This window comes from Erpetoichthys calabaricus, chromosome 11 (assembly GCF_900747795.2).
Source record: "Erpetoichthys calabaricus chromosome 11, fErpCal1.3, whole genome shotgun sequence".
NCBI classification, from domain to species: domain Eukaryota; kingdom Metazoa; phylum Chordata; class Cladistia; order Polypteriformes; family Polypteridae; genus Erpetoichthys; species Erpetoichthys calabaricus.
Genome location: NC_041404.2, coordinates 35630626 through 35655352, shown reverse-complemented (window position 1 = coordinate 35655352; position 24727 = coordinate 35630626). Strand labels below are relative to the sequence as shown.

At 37.2% G+C, this 24727-nt stretch overlaps 2 protein-coding genes across 4 annotated transcripts in view; one reads left to right on the top strand and one right to left on the bottom strand.

The window, feature by feature from the left end:
* Positions 1 to 2692, bottom strand: part of gemin5 (gem (nuclear organelle) associated protein 5) — a 47237-nt gene extending 44545 nt beyond the window's left edge. For all 3 annotated transcript variants that reach the window (XM_051933983.1, XM_051933984.1, XM_051933985.1), the window contains exons 1-2: positions 2430 to 2692; positions 591 to 745 (exon numbers count right to left, since the gene is read on the bottom strand). In XM_051933983.1, coding sequence (XP_051789943.1) covers positions 591 to 745; positions 2430 to 2586 — 312 coding nt within the window. In that variant the 5' untranslated portion in view covers positions 2587 to 2692. The remainder of the gene's footprint in view (positions 1 to 590; positions 746 to 2429) is intronic.
* A 2793-nt stretch (positions 2693 to 5485) lies between these two features.
* Positions 5486 to 22743, top strand: mrpl22 (mitochondrial ribosomal protein L22). Its single transcript, XM_028812932.2, has 7 exons — positions 5486 to 5568; positions 5683 to 5713; positions 10658 to 10790; positions 14963 to 15028; positions 19191 to 19268; positions 19936 to 20005; positions 22475 to 22743. The coding sequence occupies exons 1-7, from the start codon at positions 5541 to 5543 to the stop codon at positions 22681 to 22683; spliced, it is 615 nt and encodes a 204-aa protein (XP_028668765.2). The 5' UTR covers positions 5486 to 5540; the 3' UTR covers positions 22684 to 22743.
* The last annotated feature ends 1984 nt before the right edge of the window (positions 22744 to 24727 follow it).

Sequence of the window (24727 nt, the reverse complement as noted above, 5' to 3'; positions counted from 1 at the left end):
TTGGACACAGTGGGAAAATTATGTTGACGGGAAGTTAAATTTGAAGCATAATAGTTCATTAGATGCAAAGACATTATCTATATACAAATCTCTAAGTGTTTTAATACCAAACAATTTCCAAAGGATAAATACTATATAGAACTGAAGGGTAGAAGAAGGAGATTATCATGCAAAGGTGCAACAGATAAGAGTTTCTCTGTCTTAAAGTGCTTCCTGAATTGTTTCCATATTCTAAGTGATTGATGGACAATTGGATTATTAATATACAGCAGTTAATTTAACTGGAATATTTTTAGGAATTATGAAATTTGACAGAGTACCCTAAGAAAAACTCCATACACACAAGGAGAATGTTTACATGTCACCCATGTAGTGGTACACCAGGAATTCAAACCCAGCCTTTTTGATCTGCAATCTATTAATTAAAAGAATATGAATAATTAATACACAAAACACTGGCATTGCAAGGCTAACAAATATGACCCAAGCTATACCTACCAGATCTTGGGCCATAATGGGCCTAATATTGAAATAAAATTAAAAACCAGTCACCAATAATATAACAAACCTTAAAGTCTAGAGATTGTTACCTGGTGGTTTTTGTGTTCTTTAAGCTTTATTTGTTTATAGGAATCCCAGATTTTAACAGTTCCATCATCCGAACAACTAGCACAGATGTCATCTTGACCAGGATAATGGCAAAATGCAAAACCAGAGACACGTTCAGTGTGGCCTTTGAGTTCACCTTTGAAGAGAGATAAACATTACAAAATATGTAAATACATATTAAATCAATGCATGCTTGTTAGACAGTAGAGAGTTGTAGCAGCATCATAAGAGCCAAGGACACAAGATGACAACAGATTTAATAACATAAGCAGAAAAACCTCACTCTGGAGGTAGTAGAAGATAGAAGGATGTGGGTTAAGTGGCACACTATCATGAACAAAGCCTCACAACATCATGATATCCTGGTCAACCCGCAGGGCACCTTGAGCACAACACTAATTGTACAGCAGTGCTCTAGAGGGCTTGACCAAAGATTTTTTTTACCAAGTGCCACTAGACGAAGCAACAGAATTTGGGCATATCGCCATCCAGATGTTAGGTTACTGTATATGGCACAATGTGTAGAGTATAAGTCATTGGAAGTTATGCTTAAGCACACTAACTAGTCCTTATCTGGAAAATTGTATGGTCTTCATATCACAAAAGAAAACACAGAAGTACTAAAGAAATCCCAGAGGAGCTACAAAAGAGTTGGAACTTTTCAGCTTAAGCAAAGGAAGATTAAGTGGTCATATAACTGAATCTTTTAAAATGATTATATTAATTAGTTCAGTCGACCCACTTATTACTTTCAAATTACTTATTCCAACAAGAACACAGGGGTTCAGGTTTGTTAAGGGTAGACTTTCACATACGTTAAAAATTTGATTCCATTCCTCCGACAGTGAATCATAGACACAGAGTAAATTACCAAGGAGTGTGGTAGACAGTCATGCTTTAGGTACTTTCAAAACTCATCTCCATGTTATTCTGGAAAAATTAGGCAAATACAATTGGTGAGTTTCGTTGGGCCAAACTGACCTGTTCTCGTGAAAATTGTTCTAATATACATTCGGTAGATATAGGTAATATTAAACTGTGACACACATGCAAGAGAAGTATTGCATGTAGCAAGTAAAGTCACCAGATGTAAATCTACAGAACAAAAAACATTTTACACTGTAAAGGAACAGAGCAGATTAACTAAAGAAAAGTACTGATGCTAATGGCAATACATACTATTGCAAAACATGACATTATTGTATTGTGATCTTAGAACAGTGATAATATGGTATCATGGGCTCCTATGCCTATTAAACGCTATTCTGTGTGCTGAAAAGTAACTATCTGTAAATGCAAAAATGAATATGCTGACAAGTAGGCCATTAGAAATAATAACACCCATGTGACTTGGAGATAACGTTTATAATGAAAATTACTAAAATACAACTGTTTGTGAACACATCCGCTAAAATATAAAATCAGTGCGCTAGCTTAAACATTTCCCAAATGCATTACGAAGTGTAAAAAAAAAAAGAAAAGCAAGGACTAGCATTTAAACTGGATAAAATATACCCAACTTTACGTTCACGACTTAATACCGGTGCCAAACTGTAGGCATTAAACATACCTGACAAATAACTGAATACTTATACATTTCAGTATTGATACAGAATATTATTTAGTACTTTTTGGCCATACAATGCTCATTTTGACATATCAAGAGTACATTCGCTGATCATGAAAAGCATTGTATGCTTCGTAAAACACAGGATAATTAACTAACAGCAATGTGTCACAAAAATAAATATATGATTTTTGATTGCTCTTCGTCACTTATGATTCTACTTGTTGCGCTGTGCATTATACAATCACCTCACCTGACACCACAAGAGATGTGGCTGTGACGCTAAGCAAATAAACTGAATTTTTTCCTCCAAACCCTAAAAGTCCTTTGGGGTTGACATCACAACATCGAGAGCAATACCAGTTCGGGGAAGGTGGAAGAAGCCTTTCGTGCATTTTGGTTAGTTTCATAAAAACTTCTTTTCAGCCGGTCTCGCAATCCTTTGGTTTATGACAAATCAGTCGCGATACCCATGCTTGCCCTCGGAGTGGAACGAGAAACATATCGTATAGCAACTAGCACTGCCTTAAAGGAACTACAGCTCGCCATAAGGGACATACTTTGCTCTCTCATTGAAATCATTTTCTTAAATTGCCGTAATGATAAATCATGCAAAATGGCACCTTTTATTGGCTAACTGAAAAGATTACAATATGCAAGCTTTCGAGGTAACTCAGGCCCCTTCTTCAGACAAGATGTTAAACTGTCGCGTAAACAAATCGCAAAAGGAATTTTTCTTGCGTTTGGCATTTAAGCGCTGCACGAATGTCCATGTTTCATTTTCAAAAGTACTTAATCCAGCCATGCGAACGTGCTCAACAAAACGACTGTTCTGGATATCTTTTCATTTTATGGCAGATATGCGTGTCATTAATAGTGATCTCGATGTTAAATTGCATTAATAATCAATAATTAATAAGACGGTCTTGTATTTATATGCATAATAATGCGAATAATTTATTCTCTTGTCGTTAGTACTGGATGTACATAAAACACACAGTGTTTCTTACGCTAATAAAAATATTCAATCTCTCAATCTCACCCCAGTGCGACAAACCGGTGTTTGCCTTGGCAGCACTGGGCGCAAGACAGGAATCGACCCTTTAATTTATTGCAGGGTAAAATCCCCAAAAATAGCCAACTGTTTTCCAGTTAACCTCTACTGTATACAGTACTGAACTCTATCAGAACATAGCCTTATGGAATCATATTGATGCAATGAGAAGTCATGCAAAATGACACCTTTTATTAGTCAGCCAATAAAAGGTGTCATTTTGCTTGACTTCTCTTTGCATCCATACACGGCACAACACCTTATATTGAAACAAATTACGTAAAAAGTCGTAGACGTGTTTGGTATTTTAATTATAATGTTACCTATACCGCGGCACGGTGGCGCAGTGGGTAGCGCTGCTGCCTCGCAGTTGGGAGATCTGGGTACCTGGGTTCGCTTCCCGGGTCCTCCCTGCGTGGAGTTTGCATGTTCTCCCCGTGTCTGCGTGGGTTTCCTCCGGGCGCTCCGGTTTCCTCCCACAGTCCAAAGACATGCAGGTTAGGTGGATTGGCGATTCTACATTGGCCCTAGTGTGTGCTTGGTGTGTGTTTGTGTGTGTCCTGTGGTGGGTTGGCACACTGCCCAGGATTGGTTCCCTGCCTTGTGCCCTGTGTTGGCTGGGATTGGCTCCAGCAGACCCCCGTGACCCTGTGTTCGGATTCAGCAGGTTGGAAAATGGATGGATGGATGGATGTTACCTATACCTGCAGGCGTACTTATTTTTTGAAAATCTCTATTAGCCATATTCCCTGTTAAACGATTTATTTCAAAATAACTGTTTAATTTCAATATATACATTCTTGCGTTGTTTTTTTTTTCTTTTATTTATTTTTAACTAGCGCAAAGTTATGTTATCAGTCCGACCCTAATACTTTCTGTAGCCCCTCGAGACCAGGTTATTGACATGTGTGCATAGTACAATTAAATTAGTACTTTCATATGTTTCCCCAGAATACCTGAAAAAATATAAATAAGCAAATAAAACTCATACATATCATGCAGCATATAGTATGCATTTGCGTGGCGTAGTGGTAGCGTTGCTTCCTCGCGGTTAGGAGGGAGCTGAGCCGAAAGGCGAAGTTCTCGATTTACTGATCGATCTACGATCGCACCCTCATCTATAGACAAGGAGCTGTGTGTAGTGACTGATAGTAATAGATCGCGCATATAAGCGGAAGAAATTAGTTTCCTTCGCTGGGTGTCTGGTCTAACACTTAAGAGAAAATATGAGAAAGCACACATTCTGGTTAAAAGTTGAGCCGCTGCTCTTCTGCATTGAAAGGAGCCCGCTGAGGTGGTTCAGGCATCAGATTAGGGCGCCACCCTTGGGAGGTATTTCAGGCACGCCCAACCGTAAGGACACATCGGGGCAAACCCGGGCCACGCCAGGGTGACCTGGGAATGCCTCGTTATCCTCCCGGAGGAGTTTAAGGAGGTGGCATGGAAAAGGGATGTCTGGGCATCATTGCTTAGACTACTGCCCCCGCGAACCGCAAATGAATGGATCGATACAATGCCTCCTGCTCCCAAGTACAGGACCAAATTTACGTCACTCTGAGAATTTTGAACTAGGAAGGACCGCTTTCCTGCTCTTGATACGCTTGATAAATACGGGAACAGAATTTCCTTTCCAAAAACGGACGGGGAGAGTGGCTCATGGATACATGGATGAAACACTTTCTTTCCGTTTGCATTTTGGATGGTCCTTGTTTTGTCCCACCGCTTAGACTTTTTTTTTTGCCAAGAACATGGTCCACAGCGTCACAAAGACACATAAGCTTCCCCACCACATCACATCAAGGTCACAACTCCAGGAGAAGATGTTTCATCCATCTATCCAGCTGCTCATTTTCTAAGCTGCTTCTTCCTGAGCAGGAAATCAAGCATGGGGCCATTCCATCGCAGGGCGAACAAACACGTATATAAACTGTGGCCGTTTTAGCACAGGCAATTCACCTAACCCGTATATATATTTAAACTGTATGTACGAAATCCATGTAGACCCGGGGAGAACATACTAGCTCCGCACATGCAGGACCCGGAACATTAACCCTCAGCTGCGCTAACTACTGTGCCACCGTATCGTCACGAATTTTTCAGTCTTTTCATATAAATTCGCTATTTTATTTATTTTTCTTTATGCAACCACAGTAAATATATGAATAGTGACTTGAATGACCATTCCAATGAAACACCAAAGTCCAAAAAAAAATCTGAAGCACTTCAAAGGTTTGGTTATCGATGACAGTTGCGATCAATTGGTAGCGCCTGCTGTTTGACGCCTGTGACGCAGCGAGCCAAAGAAGCAATATGGCGCTGTCGTGTGTGGTCAGACTAGGTGAGGTTAAATGTAAATATGGAAAGTTGATCGGTTTTGTATGTTACGGTGTAGCGTTTTGTTTGGTGTTTAACATGAAGTTTATTTTGTTTTGTCTTTTGTTTGTTTATCTAGCAAAAGGCGTGGACAATTTTGTGCATACGAGGTAAAACACCTTTCAACTTAATTCCACAGTTAATCTCATCTCTCTTTTCTTGATTTTTGTACGGGCTTATTCACACTTGCTGCATGCCTCCTTTGCTTCAAAGTGGTTTAGTGCTTAATGTGTTCATTTAAGTTTAATAAAGTAATCCTTTATATAGCGTATTTTATTATGGCAACCGTGAAAGGCACTTCAGAATGTGCAGAGTCAAATAACCTTCATTTTATGTATTTATTTAGCGTCGCTCTGCTCGCATTTTTCAAATGAATGTATACAGAGGATGTGTTTACATATTTTCGTTACAGCTTCGGACACTGGCAAAGTAAGTGAATCGGAGGTATGAATTGAGTTGGAAACCCTGTGGTTTACAATCCATCTACAGTGCATCCGGAAAGTATTCACAGCACATCACGTTTTCCACATTTTGTTATGTTACAGCCTTTTTCCAAAATGGAATAAATTCATTTTTTTCCCTCGGAATTCTACACACAACACCCCATAATGACAACGTGAAAAAAGTTTACTTGAGATTTTTGCAAATTTATTAAAAATAAAAAAAATTGAGAAAGCACATATACATAAGTATTCACAGCCTTTGCCGTGACGCTCCAAATTGAGCTCAGGTGCATCCTGTTTCCCCTGATCATCCTTGAGATGTTTCTGCAGCTTAATTGGAGTCCACCTGTGGTAAACTCAGTTGATTGGACATGATTTGGAAAGGCACACACCTGTCCATATAAGGTCCCACAGGTGACAGTTCATGTCAGAGCACAAACCAAGCATGAAGTCAAAGGAATTGTCTGTAGACCTCCGAGACAGGATTGTCTCGAGGCACAAATCTGGGGAAGGTTACAGAAAAATTTCTGCTGCTTTGAAGGTCCCAATGAGCACAGTGGCCTCCATCATCCGTAAGTGGAAGAATTTCAAAACCACCAGGAGTCTTCCTAGAGCTGGCCGGCTATCTAAACTGAGCGATCGGGGGAGAAGGGCCTTAGTAAGGGAGGTGACCAAGAACTCAATGGTCACTCTGTCAGAGCTCCAGAGGTCCTCTGTGGAGAGAGGAGAACCTTCCAGAAGGACAACCATCTCTGCAGCAATCCACCAATCAGGCCTGTATGGTAGAGTGGCCAGACGGAAGCCACTCCTTAGTAAAAGGCACATGGCAGCCCACCTGGAGTTTGCCAAAAGGCACCTGAAGGACTCTTAGACCATGAGAAAGAAAATTCTCAGGTCTGATGAGACAAAGATTGAACTCTTTGGTGTGAATGCCAGGCATCACATTTGGAGGAAACCAGGCACCGCTCATCACCAGGCCAATACCATCCCTACAGTGAAGCATGGTGGTGGCAGCATCATGCTGTGGGGATGTGTTTCAGCAGCAGGGACTGGGAGACTAGTCAGGATAAAGGGAAAGATGACTGCAGCAATGTACAGAGACATCCTGGATGAAAACCTGCTCCAGAGCGCTCTTGACCACAGACTGGGGCGACGGTTCATCTTTCAGCAGGACAATGACCCTAAGCACACAGCCAAGATATCAAAGGAGTGGCTTCAGGACAACTCTGAATGTCCTTGAGTGGCCCAGCCAGAGTCCAGACTTGAATCCGATTGAACATCTCTGGAGAGATCTTAAAATGGCTGTGCACCGACGCTTCCCATCCAACCTGATGAAGCTTGAGAGGTGCTGCAAAGAGGAATGGACGAAACTGGCCAAGGATAGGTGTGCCAAGCTTGTGGCATCATATTCAAAAAGACTTGAGGCTGTAATTTCTGTCAAAGATGCATCAACAAAGTATTGAGCAAAGGCTGTGAATACTTATGTACATGTGATTTCTCAGTTTTTTTTTTATTTTTAATAAATTTGCAAAAACCTCAAGTAAACTTTTTTCATGTTGTCATTATGGGGAGTTGTGTGTAGAATTCTGAGGAAAAAAATGAATTGAATCCATTATCCATTTTGGAGTGAGGCTGTAACATAACAAAATGTGGAAAAAGTGATGCGCTGTGAATACTTTCCGGATGCACTGTATTTAGTCGCAAGCCCAAGCTAAGCGAAAAAAGTCACCTGGCATCGGGAACGGGTATTTTTTTCCTTATTACAATCATGTCTGGGGTAGTTTAATTTATTAACACATTCTTATGTGTAATGTCGCCATAGAGTGACTACATGTTGCATGTTTTTTGGATTTGAATTTAACTGCACTCTGCATGTGATAATATTACTACTATAGAAGAATAGTGTGTTTCGCAATGCATACATCTTCGGTTCTTAACTAAACTGCTTAATAGTTTTAAACTTCATGAACAGATCATGTCATAAATTCTCGATTTAACACAAAGATCAAGGTTCAAGCCCCTTAATGTATTTTCCAGTTCAGTGATAGCCAGTGTGATTTTCTATGCTGAGGTGTGCTGAGCTGGTAACATCTTTTCAAGAGAGGCCCACCCAACCAACAATCAAATTAAGAGGGCAGGCTGGGGGTGTGGCACTCCGTTGAGGTAAAACCGAAGGACAGGATTAATACAAAATTGAGTGCCTTTATGAACAATGCTGCACATCCTCTGACTGACACACTTAACACTGTTCAGCAGAAGTGTGTCAAAAATATGCTACTGGTACCCCTTTATACCAATTGCAATACAATTGCATGATGCCTCTCTGTGACTGTAATTGCCAAGTCAGAAGTTTTTCTTTCTAATTTTCTTCCTTTTTTGTTTTTCTGGTGTGTATTCACACCATAGTGAGAGTGTGTATGTTTTATTTAATGAGCTTCTGTAAAAAGGGAAATTTAACCATGGGGACAAATAAAGTTCTGTCTTCTTAGTGAGTTGGTGAGTAATTCCATGATAAACAAACAGACATTTGTATTTAATAAACACGACGACCTAGGTTTCCAAAATAAAATGTAAATAAAATCCCCGTTGTCTATGTGTTTCAGCATGTGTTTTTATTCTTTGACTCTGTCCACACGTACCCAGGGTTTTATTTTTATTTATTTTTATTTTTTTATTAAATGTAGTGTTTTGGCCTTTCGTCCACACGCAGACTGCGTTTTAGGTCCCTGAAAAAGGAGATTTTGAAAAACTCCTTCCAGGTTATAGATGTGTAGAACCAAAACAGGGAAAATTAGAGTTTATTGGCTTGTAACTATCAGAGTGTGTGCCAGTATCTTCTCCGATTGATGCCAGAGTGTGTGCCATTATGTTTTATTTACGTGAGGCAGTTTTGTGCAGTTGCGGTCATAGATAATATAATGCTGGTGTTAACCGGACTTTTTACATGTTTATATTGAAATATACAATTTATCACAATATTGAGCAACAGTGGTTGTTGCTGAAGAGAATTTTTGTTTGTCAAGGACATTGCTGTTGTCTTGTAGTGAGCTGCTTCGTCCGCACATCAAAAGAAAGACAACTGTAATGAGAGTGCCTGTTGTGTTGTTAAAAAGTTGCCTACAGTCTCTGCTATTTAGCAGATGAGGGGGATTATTCAAGACGCCAAATGCCTTTGGGTTGTCAAAGACAAGTGGTTTCTAAAATAGTAAGGCAAGAGTGCGAAGCAACTACAGTCCACTTGGGCCCAAAGCAGAGGAACTTGTAGCAGGGTTTCACCGGGACTAATGTAAATATAAAGAAGCCATCTACAAATTCCATGGATAATTTGAACAGAAAGGGGTAGTTTTCTCTTAACATGCAGGCCACCTGTAATTACAAGTGTTCATTTATTGACGTTGTAGTGTTCATGACTCCCTTATTTTTGCAAATTCCATATTGAACACACGTGAATAAAAAAGGGCGATGGACATTAATCTAAATGACATTCCCTTTGTTATCTATGCCTGTTTCATGCTCTTTACAATGGATTTTTGCGTTTTCATGTGGATGGAGATTTTTTTTTTTTTTTTTTTTTTTTAAACGCCGTGGACAAGATTTATTATTTTTTTTAAATGGAGGAGCAAAACACTTGTTTTAAAAAATACCTGGGTACGTGTGGACGAGACCTTTGTTAGTTAATCACCTTCTGTGTTGTGTGTGACATTGGGCAGATGTTGGTACTCTTTCAAACACTGACACAAATACACAATGACAGTCCCTTTGCCATCTTTTAGTTTTGTTTAGTAAAGTTAAGTTTGGTGAACAATGTAATACTTACACTTGATTGTTAATTTGAACAGGTATTTATGTACAGAGTCTAGGGAGATTATTAGATTGCAGGGACCATGCTTTTATGGTTGCCATAAGGGTTTTATATATATATATATATATATATATATAATTATAATTTGATGATGTCCTTAGTTATGTCATCAGCCTCTGTGATTTACTGGATGCTCAGCCTTTGTCACTGCTGTTCTTTTTATTACTGCCATGTTACTTTGTTTGGCAATCACTTTGCCATAAGAAACTCATGAGCACAGGTCAGTTTGCCGAGGTTGCTGCTATCTCAAATTGTTTGAATTACCGGAATGTATCGGGTCATAAGCTTTCAGTAGACAGGATCAAGGACCAAGTCTCGGTAGTTTGTAAGCAATCACATGGCCTATCGCTGCATCAACTGAATGGAGTTGGATTGAGAATGTTATGTTTAATATAAATTGCTGTTAGCAAGCATAACAATGTAAAAACATTCATACAAATTTTCAGAATCTCGTTTACTAATCTTTCAAATTTGTTACTATTTCCTAATAATAATGTTCTATTAATCATACATTGTTCAAAGTAGTAAAAATAAAGTTTGACCATAGATTTTACATAGTATTTTTTGTTTAGGTATATTTTAACAAATATCTAGGCTAAGTTTAGAAGAGCAACTATCTACTCACTGTTAATTAATTATAGTCAGAAAGGTTAATTTGTTGTCGTTTGTTTTAAAGAATGGTGTCAACTGTTCCATAGATTTTATTTTGCCTTGTGAGTGTTATGTTTATGCATTTCTGTTTTCTTCAGGCTTCTTCCATCATGCAGTTTCTTGCACAAATCCAGCATTCATACAAGTCATTCCTTAGAAACTAAAAGCTGGGAAAGAAAAAATCGGATAGTTTATCCACCACAACTTCCAGGAGATCCCCCTAGGCAAGCAGTAAGTGTCCTTTGCACCTATTTATACAACAGATATTGCAGTAGATAGCTTATTTACTGGAGCAATATGGGCATAAAAATATTAACATTTAAGGTAAGAATACAAGAAGAATCTTATTTTAGAGAGAGAGAGAGAGAGAGACTCACTAACAAGCAGGGTTGTCCCAGTACAAAAATTTCAGCACCATACTAAGAAAACTATTGAAGTTTAATACCATTTTTTGATGCCTAACACAGTATATGAGGTAATTCATTAAAATTGTATTTAAATAAATTGCAATTCTGTATGCATTAAAATCTTAATGATGATGGAGAAAAAAAAAAAAATTTTCATCTATAAATGCAAAAAATGTCAGTGCAGTCTTCTGTAAAAGTTAATAGATTTCTCTTAAACAATAAAAAGCAAAGAAGTTTAAATCTGGTCAGCAGTTTTTTTTTGTTTTTTTTTTTACACATTGATGAAACCAAATATTATTACTGAGGTAGTACAATGAAATGTTACAAATATCACTTAATGTTAATTGAATAAGTATTATTTTTTTGTAAACAGTATACATGAGTGATCATTTTACATTCATTTTAATATTCAAGCACAAAGAACATTAATGTGGTCTTTTGTATACAGTTGTTCATCACAGCATCACACAAGCAGACCATTAACACATTTAAATACTTTGCCTAAATGTTAACAATGCACATTGCATTTTTTGTGTGAATAATCTATGATGTTTTTGTAGTTTCAATACTTTTTCCAGGAAAGACTAGCATGTCAACATGCTCTTCCGTGAGGTTGCTACATGCTTTTGTTAGGCTGCAAATAAACCCTGACATACTGAATACACACTCTGAAGCACAGCTGGCATACGGAGCATACGGAAGAGTAGAGTCACTGTTTATACAGTTGAACACTAAAATGTTACTATGCCTTACGTTATATAGTAAATGTGATGAAATACAAAAAATGTAAATTTAAAATTGCACATAATAAAAGAAAAAAAAGCGCTACTGGAGCCGGCTTTGTGGCAATGTTTTAAAAATCGAGTAGGTGATGGAGCCCTATAATGCTAAAGACTGTTGCCTCTGAATGAGTAGCACAGAATAAAAGCGACTCATAGCTTTTAAAAAAAAATAAATAAATTTGAAGACCTCTGTCTTGTTGTGTTGAACGTTTAGCTGCTACAAAAAAAGTTTTAACTTGTAGAAAAGAAATAAATATCTCATCGCTACTTCAGGCGCAACAGTTTACAAGTTTATACTTATTAATGTTTCCATAATTTAAAAATAAGATATCTCTCAAACTTTTTTTGCATTGATTCCTTTACAGTTCTTGCATATACGCTTGTGTGTATCTTGTGGTTTTCCTTTCCTGTTGGTTTGCTGCAAAACCAAATATTTTCGTGGCACCTCTGGCTGTCCTGTTTGTTAGTGAAGCATGTTGGTGAAGCCTCCAACACTGATGAAATTACTGTCTTGTTAACACTTGTAAGTGGATGGAAACAAAGCTGCAAATCAAGCCATGGAGAACTGGAATTGCCTTTTTTTAATGTAGGCTGTTGAATCAATACCATGAAAAATGAGTATTGAAGTAATTTTAAAATGTTAAAATTGATACTTACTGTTGATACTAACAAGTGGGTAATCCTTCCAGCAGTGCTCTTAGTAGTTAGACTGTATTATTCTATTACAACTAAGTAATTTCAGGAATAAAAAGTGTGCTTGCAGAGTAATAGGTGCATATGGTGATATTAAATCCTTTATTTATATAATTCATATGTTATTTTTTATTAAAGGTAGACTAATCCCATATATCTAAATTTATTAATGATTTTCTTTGGTTGAAGAATGTCTTTGTGTAGGAGGAATCTAGTGTTTTCTTACAGGTTATTGAGATATTTTAATATTTTGTGAACACCGCCTTATGCCTTTATCTTCACTTTCTTAACAGTGAAAGACAATGATTCCAGCTTAGCACACTCTGAGTGGGGCAGCATTCAGGTTGTTGGAGGAAAAATGTGTTTGTAGTTCTCTTTCAGCATTCATCAATCTTTAGGAATTTAACTTCAGCTATTTTATACAGAAATGATGGATATTGGAGTCTATCTGAGCAGTGCTAAGAAAAAACAGGCTGTAGAGCTAACATCAGTCCATTGCAAAGTATACTCAAATATACCTCCATACTCACTCGTGCATGGTTTAATTAAAATATATACCAATCCATATTACTAAATGAGAATGGTAAACCGGATATGGACGCAGTGACCTGCCCGTGGACGCAAAAGACATAGTGCGCAGGCGCCACACAAAGCCCCCCTCCAACGAGAATGGTAAACCGGATATGCCCATAGCACACAAAAAAAAAGGAGTCAGACGCAGGCGCCACACAAAGCCCCAGAGTGAAACGGGACAGACTACGGAGTACACCCACTAACATAAATAAGAATCGAGACACAAAGCCCCCCTCCACTAACAGAAATAAGAAATGAGACAACGCGCCCATAGCACACAAAAAAGAGGAGTCACACACACGACCCAGAGTGAAACGGGACAGACTACGGAGTCCACACGGTGTCACCCATCAAGCCCGAGATTACAGCGCCCAAACCCAGTGTAAAACGGGACAGAATACGGAGTCGAGAAAGGTTCACAAATCAAACCCGACATGATACGCCACCCCAAAGCAAAACGGGACAGACTACGGAGTCCAGAAAGGGTCACAAATCAGTTGGAGTACGGAAAGTGCCAGACAGTACGCAAACACACTACACATGTATGATCCACGCACCTCTAATAACCCACAAGCAAAAATACGATATACTACAGAAACCACACAAATACGGACTCCACAACATATTTGAATCACATTACAGTGATACAATATTTACAGTGCAACCACACAAGACACAGTCACAACACCTGATGGGTAATAAGAATAAACGAACACTCCGTATTAAAGGTTCGTCATCCTCACACGTGAAGACTATATAGCATAACTTAATCATCACATTACAGTCATACATTTTTAACAATTCAACCACAAAAAACGCTACGTATTATCAATAAGTGCAATCCATTATCCATGTTACTAACGCTAAACAAGGAAGAACTAATGTAATTGCGCTCACGCCTCCAAAACAGTAGACCAGATAACACTGTTAACGCGACAGGCTATATTATGTCCAAAGAATATTGATGTTGATCACATAAATAACCAAGTCATTGCATTACTATCTGGAGAAAGCCGCCTCTTTCTAAGTACTGACAAAATTGATTCTGCAGACGACATCGAACATCTTCATTTCCCTTTACAATATCTGAACACTATTAACCCAGCCAGACTGCCACAACACAATCTTAACCTTAAAATCGGAACAATTGTCATGTTATTAAAAAACGTTAATACTAAACAGGGTTTATGCAATGGTACACATTTAGTCATCAACACCATGTCAAACAATGTTATTGAAGCAAAAATACTTACAGGATCACATACTGACAATACTGTTTTAATTCCTAGAATTCACCTTACAAGTTCTGCCCTTCAATTGCCATTTACACTTGGGCGACACCAATTTCCCAGTAAACCTGCATTTGCCATGACAATCAACAAATCCCAAGCACAGACCATGAACAAAGTTGGTATATACCTCTCTGAGCGCGTATTTGGACATGGACAACTTTATGTAGCCTTCTCATGAGTTCAGCGTTCATCTGACATTAAACTTAAAGTTATAAATACTCCAATACCAAGAAAAAATCATTCAAGGACAACAAACCATCTTTACTACAAATATTGTATATAAAGAGATATTCCAATAAATCTTTGTGATTTGCCATACAATGCGTTCTTTACTTCCTATCCACCGTCTGAAACTGCGCAGGCAAAACAGGCACGGGTTCAAACCGAACGAGCTCAACTGACGGATATACGGCTACAACGCGCGTCTCAAACCGCAGAAGCAGAGCAAGCACGGGTTCAAAACAACGCAAGCTCCTACAACGCGCGTCTGAAACTACAACTGACCAGCGGGCATGGGTTCAAAACACCGGGGGTAGGCGAGCGAAGCGAGCAGGGGGCGGAGCCCCCTTGTATATTTTAAACTTCAAAATAAGGTTGTTAAATATACTAATATCCCAGTTCATACTGTGTTTAACTATGATTATGTTCCGTTTTAGGAGATTTACCACTGTCGCAGACAAATCAAATACAGCAAGGACAAGATGTGGTATTTGGCGAAGCTGGTAAGAACAGTTTTGATATTTGTTTTATATTAAATGCAAACCCTTTTTTAATGGATGGTGCTGCTTCAGTTATACAGCAGTACTCTGAATCCCATATTTTGAGGTTTACGTTTCAATAAAGTAATTAGAAATTGTAAGACACATCATTCCAAAAAATATTTAAATTGAAAAGACTAAATAGCTTACTTTTTAATTACCACATTAAACAGTCAACTCGTGCTTTCTGAAGCTGCATTGCCTCCTGTCAAAACAACATGAAGTTTTCCAGTTTATTTTGCATCTGTTTTAGGGTTTTCTTTGCTTTCATTCAAATAAGAGTGGTGTGATGCATTAAAAATTGTATCAGGAGCAAACTCTAAAGTCTTGATAAGTAGTGTTGAAGGCAAAGTAAGGAAATAAGAAAAAGTAACATCTGATATGCTGATATCACCAAAGTGATTGTTGTGAGAGCAAAACTGATAAAATGGTTTACCACCAGCAACCTGGCATTAAATATCACAAAGGTAAAATTAACAAAAATGTATCTCTTACTGTCTACATCTGTTATGTTTTGATATTATACCAGGGGGAACTGTCAGCTGCCTTTAACTCCTTTGCTTACAAATGTCTAACAGCATGAAGTCTTACAAAACTTAGTAAGTACCTGTTGCCAGAAAGCCAGCTGTTGTTAAAACCTGCATTTGAACAGGCAGAGCCCGATTTTGGGCAGTCTGTTTTAAATTTTTTTTTTTTTATTAAATGTTAAGGCCAACTCCACACATATTTCCAAACAAATGGCTCTTTAAAAGTCTAAAGCAGCTCATAAGCCAGTCATCATCATCATCATCATTCATCACATTCTGACTTTAATATCATTGTCATGCTTATGCACATTATTATAGCTTGGTGATATTAATTATCTGTCTAAGTCATCATTTAGTTGGTTTGGCTGCATTTCCCTACTTGATCAAGGGTGTCATCATTTTCCCGTCAGAATGTTGTGTATGCTTGGGTCAGAGTTGCCGTGAATAAGTGCAGGCTTTCACTTTTATAAATCGTGATGTTTGTACGTACACACATTTTGAGCATCTTTATCTGTGTTTTGCAAGTTTTATAAATATGATCCCCAAGGTTATACAAGGTTCACAAGCTGAATGGATGGAAATTTTCCAGGTTATTCTGTACACATTTTGAAATTTAGGAAATGGTAAAATGTCTGGAAATGACTTAACGTCTCATATTACACTGTAGCGATTTTATTTCATGCCTTGAAGACCAGGGGCCTCATGTATAAACGGTGCGTACGCACAGAAATGTTGCGTACGAACCTTTCCACGCTCAAATCGCGATGTATAAAACCTAAACTTGGCGTAAAGCCACGCACATTTCCACGGTAACTCATTCCTTGGCGTACGCAATTTATCCGCCCGGTTTTGCAGACTGGCGGCACCCAGCGTCAAAGCAGTGCTACTGTTCCTGTGTGGTTACTCTTTCTTAGATCCACATCCACGGCGGCGGCTTTATCAAATACACTGAAATTAACCGCATATCGTTCATAAATTTAATGCATCTGATTGTAATTAACCTGTAGCAATATAATGGTCCACAGAATGGTCAAACTACTGTTCCTGTGTGCTCATCCTTTCTTTCTTAGCTCCACATTCCTGACGCGGCTTTATAAATACACTGAAATTAACTGCATATTGTTTATTAGTGTAATGCATCTGATTGTAATTAACCTGCTGCAATAGAATGGGCCAGGGAATAGCCATAGTATTCCAAATACCAGAACTGCTTTAGCGTTGTTACGCTCACTGCATCTTGTTCTTCTTTTTGCTGTTCCCGTTAAGGGTTGCCACAGCAGATCATCTTTTTCCATATTACTCTCACTGCACCACTCGGAGTATTTATATCACTGTATTTGAGTGTGAATCACAGATCTACATCGATCAGAAAGAGAATTATCGGTATACAGTTTCAAGTACACACTACCTCAACCACGGCAAAAAGCATCAAAGCCTTTTCTGTACGGACCTCGCGTTTCAGAAACAGTTTCATCCCAAGAACTATAAACGCACTCAATCACCTCACTGTAAACTTACACTACAGTTATAATATTGCACAACCTGCGCTACTTTTATAAAGCGCGTATGATGGCAATATCATTTTTAAGATGAAATGCAGCAAAATGTGTTGCTTATAGTATACAGATAAAACTTTAACTTCATTTAAATAATCTGTATTGCTAATAATTAAACATGTGAGGACACGGTGCCGCAGCGTATAGCTAGTTCAAGGATAACTCCGGCCTTGCGCTGTATTCTTGCTGGTGCTGACGCGACACTGGAAGGATTGACGAATAGAATAATTAAACATGTACTATTGTACGAAGATATTTCAATGTTCCTTAAAAGTTTTGAAGAATCGGCGTTCTAAGCTTACAAATGGCTTAACGTCTATTACAGAGCTGATTGTGTGGCGATTGGAGAAAGAAAAGTATGGACAGGAATTGGAGGTTAGTACGTTTGAAAGAGACAGTACTTCTGTAATAAATTATTTCATCGAAGATCACACATGGTGCAGCAAGCCTCTTGCGTGAGCTATGAACAATCACTGCGCCACTGTGTTCCCATGTTTAATAACATGCTTTCATTCCGATCATCATGAAAATGATATCACGTATACATCTCAGTATTTTAATTATTCAGAGAGCTGTAATATCTCGAATGTAATGCATTCTGTGTCCTGTCGGAAAAAGAGAAAGAACGGAAGCACGTAGTGATTCACACACATAGAGCACATAGAAGATCAAATACAGAACAAAGCATTTAACATGCTACTTGAGAAACTAGTAAAAAAAAACGATTTTAAGATGAAGTTTATAATGTTCTACTTTAATGGCAAAATAAACTACATGATTAAAGTGGAAATTTCGAGATTAAAGTTGACATTTCGTGCTTTTTTCCCACTGTGTGCCTGTTTTTTGTTTGTACCCTAATACGCTTTCATATGACACTCAGACGGTGGGCTACAACTCGCCTTTTCACAGCGACTTTGATATGTGACTTCTTTTTTATTTCGGGCACTGTGCGACTTTATGAAGTTGATCTTTCGAGTTTTTCCGACACTCTGTCACTCGATCAACTTCCTTTTGTTGATTATACCACTGTTTAAACCAACAAATAGTACGTTTTTCCTTTGCCTCCACTTGGTATTCGCTGAAATTCTTATATTTTCCCCTGTGCTTTTCCCATTGTCTTTTCACAGAAGGCTATTTATATTGATTTGCATATTCAAAGAGGCGTAATTCTGGGAGGAGTTGGGGCGGGACAGAAGGCGCGTGCACGTGCGTTACTTTTCACGCAAATCGGGATTTATGTAGTAGAAGAACGTGAAAGTATGCGTGCGCACAGATTCCTGCATCTGGATTTTTCTGTGCGTACGCACAATCCCGCTTTTGTGCTTACGCCATGTTATAGTGTGAGTTCTACGCACGGCGTTATACATGAGGCCCCAGGTGTTAAAGACACTGCTTTATCTTGCATTCTAAACAGAAGATTGCTAAAGATGTTACAATAGATTTGTAATACATAATCTAGCTCTTTGTTTTTTTTTCTTTCTTTTTGTGTGTTTGTTTATTTTTAGCATTGAAAAGAAATTTTGGCAATGTGACATTGATTTTTTTGCTCACGTTAAAAACAAACTGCATAATATAAGCTATGTTAACACTTGGCTATTGGTATATTAAAAGATAGGTTCTTAAACCTAGAAGCTAGCTTTATTATGGTATTAAAAATACCAACTACTGGTACTTTTTTTGTAATTTCATTTACCCATTTTTATTTGTAATGGAAGTTTTCACAGTTGAATCTTTTGCAGATATATATAATTTGAAATCTGTTAAATAAAATTTTTGTTTTCATTCATTTTTTTTTGTAATTTCTTTTGTGAAGAGTACATTAATGTAAATGTTCTTGAAAACAATTATGATTCAAACAGCTTTCAGGCTAGACTGGAGTTAGTGTAGATGTTTGTGTGAGTGTGCCCTGGTAATTGCTTGTTCTATAATCGAAGCCAATTCCTGCCTGGTTCTAGTTGTTGTTAAATAGACTTTGATTCCCTATGACCCATCCACAGGGAATCAAAACAAATGTGTGTTTTTAATTTGTCGTCTTTTAAACAGATTCGTGGTATGACAATTGATCAGGCAATTGCACAGCTCGAGTTCAACAACAAAAAAGGAGCTAAGATAATTAAAGAGGTATGCCTTTTTTTTTAAACTGCTGCTCTTGCTCTTTCTTTTTCTATAGCCTCTTTATAAATTAAAAGTAAAGCTTCAAAATAATTTTTCCTGATTTTAAACAGTAATGGTGACGGCACAATTTTTTTTTCTTTTTATATGTGGGATATCTTCTCACATCCCCAAAGAAGCCCTGATTAGGTTAATTCACCAATCTAAAATGGCCCCTGTGTGCGTGAGATTTTGTTTAGTGCAATGGACTGGCACTTAGTCCAGTGTTGTTTGCCACCCTGTGTCACCAGTCACCTATTGCAGCCCTGAATTTAATTAAATGCTCAAATTTCAGAGTAAATGTCATTTTGAGCGAGTAGGCCCCAGCAATCTGGCTTTAAGTCAGAGTTCAGGAACATACAGTAAATATTAGGTAGGTAAAATCATTATTTATTATACGTTCATGTATTTAGAAAAGAAGCTTCAGAATTGATTTTTTTTTGTTCAGAATATCATTAGTTCCTGGAATAATAACAGTAGTTGTATATAGTAATAGACTTGTTTCCAGTTTTTCTGGTATTCCGTTTCTTCTTCATTTTAGACATTAAACTGTTGTGCATTTATTAAGTTTAACAAAAAAAAAAAACTCAAATTGATGTATTGTGTAAGGTGGATAATGATAATGTGTATCTTGTAGGTTCTGTTGGAAGCCCAGGACATTGCCGTAAGAAACCACAATGTAGAGTACAAGTCAAATCTATATATTGGTAAGTAGTTAGACTGGGTAACTATGAGATTAAATTATTATTAAATCTCTACCCAAATATTTTTATGCATATTCAAATTAAGAGGAAATATCAAATACATTATTTTAAATTTACTGATAATATGCACTTACCTTTATTAAAGCTTTTTTAATTTGATAACTTTAGTGATTGATTTCAATTAAAAAAAAAAAAAAAACAAACAACCAACCAAAAAAGGACAAAGCATAACTGGTCAGTGTTTGAGAAATTTAAAAAGTTAAAAAGCGTGCCCCCATCTGACTGAGTAACCATGGGTAGGGGTCCTTGGTGCAACAAACATGCTCAAATGTATTTATTGGTGCATTAAATTTCATCTTAAACTTTACAGAAGCCAAACAACATGTTGTGCTTCTGTTATTGCAGTAATTTTCTTCCCATTTATTTATTGCCATATATTTTTATTCTCAGTTTTAGGATTTGGAATTTCTTAAAGTGCAACCTGCAGATTTCTATTGTGCATTCTAGCACCTTTGTCAATTTTACCACATACATTAACAGAAGTGTTCTACAACGTATTGCATGTTGATTTCCTACAGTCCATGACATTCCAAAAAAGCCAGATGCTTGACACTATTTTTACCAAAATATGACTTGGTAAATCACCTTGGTATCAATGTGTTTGCCATGTAATGGCCTGCACCTCATTTAGTGTTGATTTGTGGCTTGCAGCTCATGCGGCTTTCTTTTTAAGCCCCTGAATTACTATTACAAGTTTGCCATATTGATTGATGGGTGAAGTAAGCATTTGATCATTCTTTTTGTATGTGAACATGGATCGAAAGCTCCCTATGAAATGGAACGCTGAGGTTGAGCTTGTCACATTGAAACTGGAAGTTTCTTTTGTGTATCTAAATATTTGCTTCAAATTAATTGTTTCTATTTCCATAATAAACCTATTGTATTTACCACCTACTCTGTGCTTTTTTGTGTAAAATATCCTTGTACAGTTTGTGTGTGTGTGTGTGTGTTTACAAGGAGAACAACAGGGTGTACTTCTGTTTTATCCATGGTTGTCATTTTCAAGAATTTTGGAGTGTATGTCTTGAATGCAAAATTATCCATTTAAATTCAAGAGAAGGACACTAGCAAAATGATTGCAAATCAGAAATGTTGTTTAATTTAAATGTTGGGCTTTATACATTTAGAGTAAGCGATTTGAACTTGTGTGAGACTTAGCAAAAGTAATTGCACTTATATAGAAGACTCTTAAGTGAAAAGGTAATGTTATTATTCTTTACTATTATTATTTAACAAATGTCCTTTTCCAGAATAAATACGATAGTCAAACTTAACGCATTATGTATGAGTGATTACAAAATACAAAGTTAGGAAGCAATAGAGAACAAAATCCAAGCAGAGCACAGAAAGTTTACTACTATAGTTCTAAAGCTAGATGAAAAATTAGTTTAAAAGAATATTAACATTGCTTGGCAGTTGATTGTGTGAGTATAGCTGCAAATATTTAGGAAGACAGCAGAAAGATTTACATTGTCCCAAGATGGTTTTGTAAATTCTGCTGCTGTGTTCTCAAGAGGCACCCAAACATTAGTATGTAAAGTGTTGTTCAGATTGTCATGGGGTGGGGAATGGGAAATGAGAAAACACAATTCAGGATTAAGAATTCTATTACAAGAAGGGGCAGTTAGTAGACAGGCTGAAACAAAATGTACATAACTTGTAAGGATGTGTTGAGGCCAGAGATTTTATTGGTACTGATATGCTGAGCTATGCAGGAATTGTAGCTGAAGACAAGTGTTTTGAATTGAGTACTTGCTGTAACTGGAAACCTGTGGAAGAAGAATAGCAGAGGAGTAGTATCGGGTAAATTAATACACCATTGGAAGAGTTAAAGAGATCAGAGAGCAGTTGCCGGGAGTCTTGCCAGGAGAGAGTTGCTGTAGTCCAGTTGAGAGAGAACAAGGGACTGAACAGGGATTTGAGTGGGATAGGTAATGAGGAATGGACACATTTTATGAAAACTGTGTAGCAAGGATTGTCAGGAAGGAGTCATTGAAGAAATGTGTTGAATTAGAGGAAATTGTACAGAGTTCATAAAAGATTTTAAACAGTAGTTAGTGACAAGAGTGACATTATTAAAGACAATGCTAAGAAAGAGATCTATAAATGTAGGAACTGAAGGAAAGTACAAAACCTATTATTGTGTTAATTTATTTGTATTTTTGTTGTTTTTAAAATGTCCTCATAAAAATGGTGTAGATGGGGGGTTGAAAAACATTTAGCTTAATGTTTATCAGAAAAATCATTTTATCTCATTGTAGTTTTCAGCCTTACCTTTGTAAGCAAGATTTTTCACCATGTGTGCTTTTGTCATGTAAATGCTCTTTTATGTATACATTTTTTGCAGTTAGAAGTAAAAAGATAAGACATTGACTAATCATTTTTTCATTTTTCTTTTTTTTTTCCCCCCAGCCGAATCTTTTTCAGGTAAAGGCCAGTATCTAAAACGAATCCGCTATCACGGACGAGGAATGTTTGGCATAATGGACAAGGTGTATTGTCATTATTTTGTTAAGCTAGTTGAAGGTGTGCCACCCAAAGAAATACAGAAAACAGGCTTTGACCAAGCTAAAGAATATGTGCAGAGTCTGCGTGACCGGACCATTATTCATTCTTTGTAATGTACAAATACTTTTTTGTAAATTTAGATATGTTGAATAAATTAATGCAAAATGTTCAAATGCTGCCTTTCATTTTTATATAATTTTTATTTCAAATTAGCAGGCAAATATATTTTTTTTCTAGTCATCAGGTCTAAATTCAATTTGTAGGGACATAATACATGTTCAGAGGTGTACCATAACTTTAAAAGTGTAAGTTTGATATTTTGAACTTTTATTTCTTCAGAATCATAATATATATTACAACATGAAATTGTATTCTAAAGTGAAGTTTTTTTTTTTTTTTTTAATAAATTTTAAATAATACCATATACAGTATGTTTTTGCAATTTGTCACTTTGGCTAAACCAGCCTACAGTTCAAATGTGAAAACAAAAGCATCAAGTTACCAAATACGTCCATTTTTCAAGCCAGGAGTGTTCTATAGAGTTGATCTGCATCTTGTACACATATTCCAAACCAGCATATTCAAGTTATTTTTGAAATGGCAAAAAGCAGCACATTTTTGTGAGATTTAGCCATTTTAGAAGGTGACTATGTTGTAAGCTTCACCTCACTATCTTTTAACCCAAGAGGACAAAAACTGAACAAAATTACAAATGGCTGCAATTTAAAAATTTAATTGAAATTTAGATAAAAAGAAATTTATGGGTTTATGTGCTTGTTTGTATCTGCAAAAATTGCTGTAACCCAAGAGCTTGCCTGTAGATGGAAGAATGGTATCGACTCTTATTCACGTGTACTGCGTCTGTCCAACTTGTCAAAAAAATAATACATTTATAGGGTTGTTTGCACTATCCTGTTCATACAAATTGGACACAGTTTTTAGAAAGATAGTGTAATGTGAGTGAGGAGTTGAAGTGTAAATGCAATATAGTTTTTAGTGATATCTCTCTTCTCTCGCCAACCCCTTCCCCTCCACCCCACCAGCGTTACACGCAATTGTGAAAAGGAGGGCTGAACGCACCCCAAGGAGACACGGCCGCTCCTCCAAAACTCCTCTTAAACGGGGATACAATTGCTGATGCTGCCGTGCTGCGTGATCTGCATTTCGTTCGGCACTTCAAATGTTTAAAAGCCTCCTCAAACACTATTCGATCTCTTTTCGCTGTTCCGTTATTTCAACGAGTAATATTTTCTGTTTGTCTGCGCAAATGCGATCTTTACTCTCATTTTTTTTGAGACTTTTGAATTTTCCAACTTCCATTATCTCTAACCTGCTCTGCATGTGTATCACAGGACTTGCTTCCAAAGGTTGTAAGTATGACGTGACTTGCCCGTCTCGCAGGACGTGAAAGTGTCTCTCTGTCTCTCTCTTCAAAAGATCACATATCGTTGCCGGAAAAAAAGTCTTGTCTCGTCGCAAGATTTTTTATTTTTTTTTTTTATAACTAGGGGGCTTCGCCAACTGCTCGCCTCGCTCGCCAATCCCCATTTTTGTTTTTCCGGATACACACTTTTAAGATTTTTTTTTTCTTTGAATTGTTGCTATTTCATTAATTTCACTTTTATTTCTGAACTTCTGTAAAAACAATATTTGAAATCTTTCGAGTCCCAATCTTTTTAAGGAGGTCAGTGAGACGTGTTTAATGACTTTGTACCATAATTCAGGATAGGTTTATCTGTTTGGAATTTCAGCACAGACAAAAAGATCCAAATTATCAGCAGTTAATAATTTATTTTTGCAAAGTAACCAATAAATGCATGTGAGGTAAACCCCGTTTTTGAAATTCTCTTGACTTAAACTTCAAAGCCTTACAATATTTACATACTTCTGACATATCACCTATGTCCATGTATTCGATGTCTATTCACCTTTTCGTTATTTCTGCGAGTAATTATTTCTCTTTCTTTGCGCTAATGCAATGTTTACTTTCTTTTTTTTGACACTGTCCCTTTTTTTTCTGCTTTCATATTCTGTATTTTGCTCTGCATGTGTTTCGCACCGATGTTTTTTTTGAGGCTTTTGAATTCCAGTTTTCATTATCTCTAACCTGCTCTGCATGTGTTTGGCCCCCTTGTTTTTTAACCTCTTTATGATGTT

Bases quoted from the DNA above. Each gene is read 5' to 3' on its own strand.
- mrpl22 (XM_028812932.2), top strand. From the start codon at position 5,541: ATGGCGCTGTCGTGTGTGGTCAGACTAG. The intron at 10,791-14,962 runs GTAAGTGTCCTT...GTTCCGTTTTAG, and splicing joins GAGATCCCCCTAGGCAAGCA to GAGATTTACCACTGTCGCAG. The intron at 20,006-22,474 runs GTAAGTAGTTAG...TTTTCCCCCCAG, and splicing joins CAAGTCAAATCTATATATTG to CCGAATCTTTTTCAGGTAAA.